The following is a 10,812-nucleotide window of genomic DNA, read 5'->3' as shown; positions in this document are numbered from 1 at the left end:
AAGTATTTTACCATTTAGGTGGCAATAGTCAGTTGGAGTAATCTTTCCATCTTTTGATTTCTGAAGAGTCACTTTTTAAGTGACTTTACAGGAACCAGGAGAACTGAAAGAAAATGATGGCTGAGATAGTTTTTCTGATTTGTGGCTAATTTTCCCTTCAAACTGTGTAGTGGCCAAGTTTTACTAGAAGTGAACATTGTCAGAGTACTTCTTCATCTTTTCCTATCTGCTGGAGAGCTGTTCACTTGTGTATGGTTTTTCTGATGAATTTGTATCTGCTTATGACTAATTGTTCGTGGAGTCTTGCTCATTACCTTTAGAAATTATCTTGGTGTTCTTCTGGTGGAGCTCTTTATGGACCTGGAAAATACACATCCCTTAAAGGAAAAGAGTTGGCCTGTCAAAATCTGTAGCAAAATTAGCTTGTCAGACCTACACCTCTCCTTGTTAATGCATGCATTTTGAAATGTACTTGCTTTTGCCAAGTGTATGAATGACTTAATACAAGATGCATCTGAAGACTTCAGTCTGTGGTCCTACCTATGCATTAGTTGCATTCCAGCTCCTTTGTCACCGGCAGGACTACAGATTTCAGTGCCACAGTCTGAGCTTGTATCAGTGGAGCAAAGGTAAACTATACTTGTGTACAGACTTTTAGATAGGGGCAAAATACATACTTAGCTTTAGATGTTGTGATTAGTAGTAGTTAAATACTGGAAATTGGAACTTTGAAATGTGATTAAGTGATTAAAGCAGTTTCTCTAAGCAATGGATGTTATTTAGTAGCCCCAGAGAAAAATAACCAGCATTTCAGTAATACAGGTATTTGCCAGTGTGGCAAAGCTTTGCCTAATCTCAAAGGTGAGGCTTGTATTTTTCATATGAGAGGTCTCAGTTCTCCTTCTGACTTACTAGCAGTTACCTTACACAAGTTCTGAGCCGAAGACAAGACATGCGTGTATGTTCCCTTAAGAATTAGGATAAGGAATATAAAGCTCCCAAAGACAATTGGTGATATTTAATCAGAGGTAATATCCAACTTTTAAACTACGTGCCTTCCTATAAGCTAAAAGTGCATTTTAATGCCTGTTGCTCTTTTAAACTAGAATTGGGCTTGGATAAAATGCAGTATACTGCAGATACCTGTCGTCTTTTTGAAACAGAGACTGTTCTTGACAAGGTGCTTGCATCTTAGTCTGTCTCAGTGTAGCTGAAAACCAAAGAGCTATTGTTCTTCATTGGACAGTGAGAAGATCCCAGCTTTTTTTCAGCTGGGGAAGTACTCAGAAACGAGCTGTAAGTTGGGGCTTTCCAATCTGGGCTCCCCTGCAGCTTTACTTGAGACTGCTAYGCAGGAGAGTTGATCTAGCACTGGAGTTTACCTTTTCACTGCAGAATACGGGTGCTTTTATGCTGAAATTTAGAGGTGGAAGAGAAGCCCTAAAGGCAACTTCATCATTCTATTCTCACTTTAAACTGTCTTGCTCTTCCTGCAGCTTTTGGTAGAAATTCCATGTGCAGCTTTGCTTAAATGACTAAAACTGGCTAACTGACATCCACATAGCTCCAACTGCAAAAAACAAAGGCATGCCCAACTACCTCCTGACTCTTCCCCTTGTGCTTAGGCAACATATTTTTACACGCAGATTCTTTGTCATTGAAGGGATCATTGCTTTGCCTTCAGCTGATGGCAAATTAACATCCCTTACAATAACAAGTCTCCTTAATTAGAAACTGTTTTCTTTGTGCATGACACACTGCATGCTTGATGCAGTGTGAATAAGGCAGCATTTAAGCATCTACAAAAGTAGACAGTACTTTAATATGGTTTTGAATGAAACCATGATGGAGATAGCTATGTTGTCTTTACAGTGAGGAATTTGAGAAGTTGTCATGTTTTTCCGTACTGTTTCTTGAATACTGGGGGAAGGACGGGGATTCCAGGTCTTTTAGATTTGGCCATCAGTCTTACTACCTTTCCGCTTTAATGTATAAGGACACCTGAAACTAAATTCTTGTACTTGACACCTTTTGACTGTTGTGTCTGTCAATCTCTAGATGGTGCGAAGTACAATGAAACCCCCTCTTTTGGCAGTAGTGAACAAAAAGTCATCTTGTATTTAACTAGTTGCTGTGTATAACCTTTGTGCTCTCTTCATGAATCTGAATGGCTTATGGTAGGAGTGAGATCTGCCTTGCTTGGTCTTGCCTTTGTGCTTTCTGATCTAATTCCAGCAAAGCAGAGTTCTTAAACTTTCAGCTGTGAAGCTGATCAGTTTAAGTTCCCAACCCAGGTCTTCATGACCAAGAATGACATTTATTTGTAGAATAAGAGCCGTGAGTTCTTCTTTTTCCTTCCGCAGGACAAGCAGGAGGACTTAAAGAAGACTATTTTGGAGGGCATAGAGACGGGCAAGCATCAGGTGAGGTTGACCTTTGATGCTTGTAAGCTGCAACCTCAGAATACATGCTAATGACAAGAGTGGCTTTAAGGCATCTAAATTCTTCAAAAATACAAAGACTTGCTGTGTAGACTTGAAATGTCTTCCTTGTGCTGCTTTTTTTCTTATGCTGGGTTTTTTAAAACCCTATTTAAAAAAAAACAACATTCATCCTTCACAAATTCAACAGGATATCTCATTGAGCTACTTCACAAGTAGCTTGTAGCTTTGTTAAACTTGTTAGTACATCTCTGCCTTCCTATAATGTCTCCCTTTTTCAGATATTTGCTTTAAACCAGAGATCTAGCCGAGTTTTAGATGCCTCTGAAATACTGGTTTGGTGCGTACCTCAGGAGAGGTGTCTGGGACAATTAGGTTGGTGACTGCTAGAATGCTGCATCTTTTGATAGGAGTTTAATCTTGAAAACTAGGAAAGTAGCACAGTATTAAGAACTGTTTTATTTGTTCGGCTGTTGTCTTGCATCAAAAATTTCCTGAAAATCATTTTACTTAGAATAGAAAATTTGAGATTTCAGTTAAGTGAATCTGAGGAACTGAACCTTATCATGGACCAGAGAGGCCTGTTAAATAATTCAAGAGAAGTGTTGGACCTTTACTTTGAAACTGCAAGTTTTGTTCTAAAATTCTGAACAACACACATGGCACTGGAAACAAACAAACCCAAGAAAAATATCCCAGTGAGTAATACTTGTGAAACATTAACACACTTTTTTGACCTCTAAAAGAGAATAGTTAAAAAAACAAACAAAACCTTATAGCGTAGCTAATATTGGAAAGACTTGGAATCAAGAATAAAAGAATGTTAACAATGATCATTCAAGATACTTCTGATGACATTGCTTTTGCTCTGCTCTCTGAAGTATAGATTTGCCTGGGAGGGAAATAATTATTGCTCACTGGACTCTCATCTCCCTTTTGAGTCCCAGTGGAAAAGGTGCAGATAATGTAAGCGCTTACTTGAGTTGGGGAATTTTCCCATTTGCCCCTTCCTTTCCATCTGCTACTCAAACTTACACCTAATTCTTCTCAAGCATTCTTTCTATCCAAATAGAATTAGCAGGAGAGCAGATTACTCAAGTGCTTAGAGAATGGCTTTTCTAGTTAAAGCTGGTAGAGATTTTTCTCCTTTATACCTCTTCCTGATCATGTTGACTACAGTATTTATCAGGATTGGGATAGTGAAGAGATAATGTAAGACATTGTGATGACTCCCAAAGTGCAGATAATGGAGCAGGGGAGATCATGTTTTTGGAGATGAGTACTCTTTGCTAGTTCTTGTTGTGATTATAAAATGAGTACTTGCATTTACTTTCTGTTAATATAAGAAAGAAGTGCATTGCAAAACTGATTGGGGATGCTGTTGGACGACAGTCATGTTCTCTGTCCTCATTTTGGTTAAGTATCTACTGCAGTTTCAAAAAAAAATCTTTTGAAACTTCTGGCGATTTCGGGTTAAGAAAAGGGTGCGAGCAGGCAAAGACATTGGACTGTCTTAACTTATTTCGGTTTGGTCTAGGTATTAGTCAGTAGAACTTGAGTTGATGCTATCTGTTAGTGTCTAAGAGGGCCTCATAAAGAGCTGAAGTCACACAATTAATTTCATTTTAAAGTAAAGCATAACATTTCTCCATCTTCTGATATGAAAAATGCTGTCAGAGTAGGATAACTTTTGAAGATTTACAGCAGGTAGCATGCAAATGGCTTAGCTTGATTGGACAGATGGATGTGAATGGTACTGCAAGTATTTGAAGTGTATAAACATTGAGGATCAAGTTGTGCCTGCTTGATGAAGTGATGGTTTATCAAGCTGGATAGGGTAATTACATTGTGTTTAAATAAAGAAACTTCCTGACATCCATATTTAAGTTTTTGACAGTAAGATCTCTTTAGAATGGAGAATTCTGTTGCAGATAGTGGTATCTGACTCTGCTAGTCATCTGAAATACTACATTTCTATGTAATATAGAATGGTCTTTCATTATCTTGAACACAACTAAGATTGGCTAAAATAAATTTCGCTCTTTGCTATCTTTGCTGTTGTTTCAATAGGGATTTTGATGAAACATGTTAGAAATTTTTTGGGCAGTAGTGTTCTGGTCCTGCTCAGTCAGTGAAATATTGTTTAATAGTTCTTTGCATCTGTAGGTGCTTTGTTTGTCTGCAGTACTGGGATTTACTGTGTATAAGACTAGCAGCAGCACCTAGCTTTTTATGATCTATTGTCAGTAGCTGAGAAAGGAAAAGTTATGCCAAATACCAGAGTAGGCATCAGAGATCAGGGGTATGCTACTAATTCTTGAACTTCATAAGGCCGTATACTAGAATAATTATTTTGACATGTTCTGCAAATATTTGTGACATACAGACAATCCAAAAGCATGCATGTATTTATCGACAGCTAAGCAGTTATTCACCCTGGGAGTGGAATGTAATTGTTCCAAAACAATCAGCTGACTTCAGCAGTAAGTCTGTAATGTTTCCTATCTGACTGCATGCAATTGTGCATACAATATTGGCTTTTTCTTTTCCTCTGTCAAGTAAGTTAAGGAATCAGAGCACCAACATGGAGTTTAAACCTGTGTGTTAAAGCAGTGTACAGTAATACAATATTCTTACTAAGGGACAGCGGCAGAGTGCTTCTGGCCTTTCCCAAGTACATAGGAGAGTGTTAGTGTTACCTCCCTCATGGCAAAGGAGTGATTTGTAGTGCTGACTTTACAGGGTCAGTCTCCAGTATAGCCAGAGATCCCCCCCCTCAACTGTGTGAACAGAAGGCTGAATTAGGGTGCAACACTTCAAAGGACGAATGCAAAGTTTTCAGGAATACTGAAATGTATGAGAAGGAGTTAATTTATTTGGTCAAGTCTGTTCTTGTCCTCTATATTTGTAAACAGCGATATCATCCCCTGTCAGTACTGTTAATTTTCACTGTCAAATATACGTGTGATTCCATAATTAAATTGTGAATTTAGAGCTTGGCTTTCCAGGTATTTAATTAAAAAAAAAAAACAAAAACAGTCCTAATGCATTATTGATCAGACTGAATTTGAGGCGTGCAAATATGAACACTCTCAAGAAGATGATATTCTCTCCCCTTGTTGCAGTGGGAGGGTTGATATATATTAGTCAGCATTCTTTGGGATATCAATCATGTCTGCATAACATGCAGATTTTCTTCCTCTGTAACTTCTTTAATACAGTGGTATCCAACCATGTCTCTCCAGTTTTCAGAATTCTTTTTAATTACGAAATCTTTCCTGTCATTCATTCCTTTCTTTGTCTGCTCCTGTCATCAGCAAAACTCAAGTCATCCTTCTGTCCTCTTAATGCTTTTTTCTCCAGTTCTTTTCTTCAGAGATTTTTTGACCTGCAGTGAAGGATATGCAGACAACCAAAAAAGCACCAGAAATGATTCTCTCATGTTTACTGGTGATCCTCGTCTTTTAAAAATACTTTTATTTTATACGCTTTGGACATTATTTCAATTTTAAAAGTCTGGCATACAGCATATGACAGTTCTGAGAACTGTTACCCTGAAACATCAGTTATTTGTATACTTCATGACACTGGATGATACTTGCGTTAAGTACCTAGTCCCTTTTTTCAGGAGGAAATGAGATGTTACCAATCTCTAGTGTTTCTTATGCGTTTGGACACTAGAATAAAAAGGGACACCTCAATCAGGAAAGTTCCTTGTATGACTAACAGTACAGATGCGATCTTAGCGGTTTCTGACAGTGTGCTTCCGTATTTAAACTACCATGATAATGAATCTTGGTGAGTTTAAGAGATAGACCTTCTATTGAGACTGAAATTTTGGCCCCATCAGCAGATGTTTCAACAGCTGAAACTATGGTATAATTTTTGCTCATTTATGCAACATCTGTTTTCTCTCCCTTTATGATAGGAGCATGAATCTGAAGGTGGGAGGACCCCACTAATGAAGGCTGCGAGAGCTGGTCATTTATGCACTGTGCAATTCCTTATTAGCAAAGGTAAAATACTAGTTTCAACTTAAAATACCACTGAACAGTTCTGAATATTTGTGATCTTTTTTTCCAAATTAATCTTGTGTGCGTGTATATGGGCCTTTGTCAAACTGTTGCGGGTTTTTTTGGAATTTCAATTAGTTTATGATATATGGACAATGGATGACAAAAGGTTTTGCATGTTATTTTTTCTGCTCCACTGTATAGATTAATAAATACCTTTGCAGCATGGCGCACATATTCAGTTTCTTTATTAAAAAACAAGCAGACAAAAAAACCCACTCTCAAATACTATCTGAAACAATAAAAGTAATGCCTTATACTACACTGATTACTGCTTAGGCCAATAATGTAAAAGTTGTCCTTTGGACATCCTCTGTCTTACCACTTATGCGGCCCACTGTTACTGTATCATTACTACATTATCTTTACAAGATGACCAGGAATCTGTGTACAAACCATTAGTTTTGCTTTCACCCCAGAAACATGTTACAAATTAGGATAACCAGAAAAGAAAATTTTATCTTTGTTCCAGAAAATACCGTCTTTGTTGATAATTTAAGAATTCCTCATATTTAATTCTGTAATGAGATATTCCTTTTATAGGTGCCAACGTTAACAGGGCTACAGCTAATAATGACCACACGGTGGTGTCACTGGCATGTGCAGGAGGCCACCTGGCAGTTGTTGAGCTCCTTCTGGCTCATGGTGCAGATCCTACTCATCGGCTGAAGGTATTCACTTAACTATTTATTTATCGTACTTATTACCCGTACCTAAAGAACCGCATAGTTGATTGTATCCATTAGTTGGTAAATGTGCAATTTTAAATGGACTAATTCATATGTTACATGGTGCAGCAGGCAGCAGATTTCATCTTATGACTTTTATTTCCAAAATCTCACTTCAGGATGGCTCAACAATGCTCATTGAAGCCGCAAAAGGAGGACATACCAATGTTGTTTCTTACTTGCTGGATTACCCAAATAATGTTTTGTCAGTTCCTGCAGCAGACTTGTCTCAGCTCACGCCACCATCTCAGGATCAGTCTCAGGTAAGGCATAAGGAATTTTTTTTAAATATCATAATGAAACACTTCCCTCGTAGTTAACTTCTCAAGCTTCTTCGATGCAAACAAATACAGTGGAAAGAAAAGATCAAAGCTGTGTATTTAGAAATGGTAGAGAGTGAGAAAGTTAGTTGGTATTGTTTGTCTGCCATGTCCTGAAAAGTGCGTAAACTTTTTGTTACATTTTCTGCTCCTTAAACAAGATAGTCTCAAACCTAGTATGTCAAAAGAATTTATTTTCTTGATTGCATTTGCTCAGTATTTTATTTCAACTATTCTAAAGCCTTGTGACAGCACCTCTCAAATGTCATTATTGATTCTGGTTGTTATATGAAAAAAAAAAATATTGCATAAATTTGCAATTCTCCAAGTAGTCTGAGAAGTAGATTTCTAATGGAGTTAGTTGATTGAAACCCTAAAGATGTTAACATTGTTACAGCCTACGCAGTCCAGCATTTTTGAACAGGTTACAGATTTGAAAACTGATGTGCCATGGGGTTCTGTCTGGTACTGCCTGCAAAGTAAGTTTGGTGGTAGGCAAGGAATAACAATAGCTAACTTTGACATGTTACCCACAATAAAATGGCATGGAACGTGTTATACCAAGAGACAGCATGGCATACACAGTTTAGGGAAGAGTGGAGTGGAGGTCTGCTGTAGAAAAGTATGTTGTATTAACACCTCAAGACTGGGTCCCTTCAAGAGGTTTTTATCTGAGTGTGTGTCTGTGGCTTTATTTTAAGGTTCCACGTGTACCGGTGCATACGCTTGCTATGGTTGTACCTCCGCAGGAACCTGACAGAACCCCTCAAGAGAACTCGCCACCTCTCTTGGGAGTGGTGAAAGGTTAGTATGCAGCCACTTGGAGAATACATGCAATTTGGAAACTTATAGGCTGGGGAAAATTTTATGAGCGCTTATGCATAGTATAGTCCCCTCCAATTCTTAAACACCTGTAATGAAGGTATAACTTTTATATTTAAGTATTTTATGCAGTGTGTAGTTTTTGCTTATTTTCTTGTATACTACAATATAGTAGCACTGGTTCCTGATGATGCTTATTCTAACTTTTTGGAAGAAAATGACTGTGGTAACTGCAATAGTCCAAACAGTCCAAATAGTCAAAACATTAGTAAATGCTAGGTGTGGTGTTGATTTTTAAATATTGTACACTGATCATCTAGAGTAGTTGCAACTCTTATCCATGAACTTGATATATCAACGTCTTTTCTTGTTTCTAAAATAGCAACACAAGCATGTTGGCATTATAGAATCCCGAAGCAGATCTACTTAGAGGAAAATTTCTTTTGTATTAGCAATAGTACTTTTATAAGTAATAGTCACATCAGGATTTTTGCTTTGAATACAGCTAAACTGACTGGTTAAAAATATTTTCAGTCATTAAATGGCAAATTTAGCAGTTCATTACCAGCCATGGATTCTGTACTGAATTCTTCACTTCTGATAACTAAACTCAGAGAAGCAGATTTTCTAGTGGAAAGTTTAAAAACTGCAACTGTTAATGACTCACTGCTTTGGATTTTTGTTTGCTTTTTCTTTTCTTTTTTCTTTTTTTTTTTATTGGAGAAATGAAATATTATAGTATCCAAAGTTCTATTAGCTTTACTTAATTCCTTAATTCTGGATGTGCTCAATGCTTCCTAAAACAAAGAAACAAAAAACCCCCTGGAGCACAAATGAATAGAAAAAATTGTGTACCTGATGGTGTTTAAATATGCATCCTTGACTCTTTCTATGCATATATGCTATGTATTGATAATTGATGTGCAGTTGTTCTTTTCTCAAATATAGTTATTGTACAGTTTTCCTAGAACTTAATATACATAGAATGTTTTGCTATTTTGGAGTCTATAAAAATGAATATATAAAAAATGAAAAGCATATGCAACTTCTGATTCAAATAAAACAGGAAAAAATATATACCAGCATGTGTGCCCTTACAATTAAATAAGTATTGGCAACGCTAAGCAGGATAGTGTTCTGGGAATATATTTTATGGTGCATGGGAATCAATGAAAGATTAGTTGATACTGAGTCAGAAGATTAAAGTATAAGCTAGAAGTCTGGCAATATTTAATCAAATCATAAAATGCAGATAATTGATGTAGTTTAAGAAATAGATTCCATCAAAAACTTATAATAAATGTCAGTATGTATTTTAGGCATCTGTTTAGCAGTAGTATGTTATTGAAATTGCATTGGGAGATTTAGTTCTCAGTGTTTCAGGACATGCTTCATGTGTGTTGGCAAAACCTAATCTGTGATGTGTTGGAAGAGACGTAGCAGTCTGGAGTGTGCCATTGGACTAATGAAGCATTGCATAAAGCTTTCGTTCATCTGAAGTCTTTAGGGCAAAAAAGATATTTTGCGTTAAACACTGTGTGATCATTGTAATTAAACCACTCTGATACTTTAACTGTAAGAGCTCTTTGCTAAGCTTTGGTTCTTAACTTCTTAATATACCAGATTTCATTGTTAGACTTCTTGGGAGACGAGGGGTAAAAGAAGGTGCAGATAGATATATATTTTTTTTATTTCCTTGGGAAAAAATGTAGTCTTAAGTTATTATATTACAAAATTGCTTATTCTGGGAGAGACAAATTTCTTGCCTTCAGAATTTGACTTGGGCCTCTAAGTTCTTGGATAAACTGTTGGCTACTTAGGGAATGCAGGGGGACACCCAGCCTTTTTAACTTCAGCTTAGTCTGTTTTATAGTATCTGCATCAATTTTGCAAGAAGTGCAATGGCAGCAGTTGATTAATTTTGAATGGCATCATTATCCTTCAGTAGACTAAGAAGGCATATGGAATAGCTGCTCCTTGAACAATTGTTTTGGCAAATGATTTAATATCAATATTTAGCAGCACGTGAAAAGAAAAACACTTCAGAGCTGACAGTGGATCTAGAGACATTCAGATGAATGTGCTGTGCAGAGCTGGTAACCTCATGACTAGATAAAGAATAATCAAATACAGGGGAAAAGGAGAATTGACCCTAGAGCTGATTACATGAAGCGTGCTTGAGCAGTTGAGCCCTGGGGCAGGTGGCTCTCCATGCCACCCTCTCGTGCGAGCCCAACACCCTTGCCATGAGTGTTACCTCCAGGTATAGTCAGGTCCCCAGCCTGCACCCAAATGTGTGAACACATTTCCTCTCCCCACAACTCCCTTTCTCTGTTTTCTCTCTCTGTTTTCTCTCTCTGTTTTCTCTCTCTGTTTTCTCTCTCTGTTTTCTCTCTCTGTTTTCTCTCTCTGTTTTCTCTCTCTGTTT

The 10,812-nt window shown here is 37.3% G+C and overlaps 1 protein-coding gene across 18 annotated transcripts in view; it reads left to right on the top strand.

Moving 5' to 3' along the window:
- LOC112967126 (ankyrin repeat and KH domain-containing protein 1) overlaps positions 1-10,812 on the top strand; it is a 128,406-nt gene that overhangs the window by 63,674 nt on the left and 53,920 nt on the right. For 12 of the 18 annotated variants that reach the window (XR_003253858.1, XM_026067914.1, XM_026067918.1 and 9 more), the window contains exons 11-15: positions 2,364-2,423; positions 6,370-6,457; positions 7,058-7,185; positions 7,362-7,505; positions 8,264-8,366. Coding sequence is in view for 17 of the 18 variants with exons in the window: in XM_026067914.1 (XP_025923699.1) it covers positions 2,364-2,423; positions 6,370-6,457; positions 7,058-7,185; positions 7,362-7,505; positions 8,264-8,366 (523 nt within the window). In the remaining variant the exon portion in view is untranslated. Of the gene's footprint in view, positions 1-2,363; positions 2,441-6,369; positions 6,458-7,057; positions 7,186-7,361; positions 7,506-8,263; positions 8,367-10,812 lie in introns of those variants that run through there. The other 6 variants (XM_026067926.1, XM_026067921.1, XM_026067913.1 and 3 more) reach the window with 2 other exon arrangements.

This window comes from Apteryx rowi, unplaced genomic scaffold (assembly GCF_003343035.1).
Source record: "Apteryx rowi isolate R43461 unplaced genomic scaffold, aptRow1 scaffold_264, whole genome shotgun sequence".
Taxonomy (NCBI): domain Eukaryota; kingdom Metazoa; phylum Chordata; class Aves; order Apterygiformes; family Apterygidae; genus Apteryx; species Apteryx rowi.
This window is presented reverse-complemented; position numbering and strand designations above follow the sequence as displayed.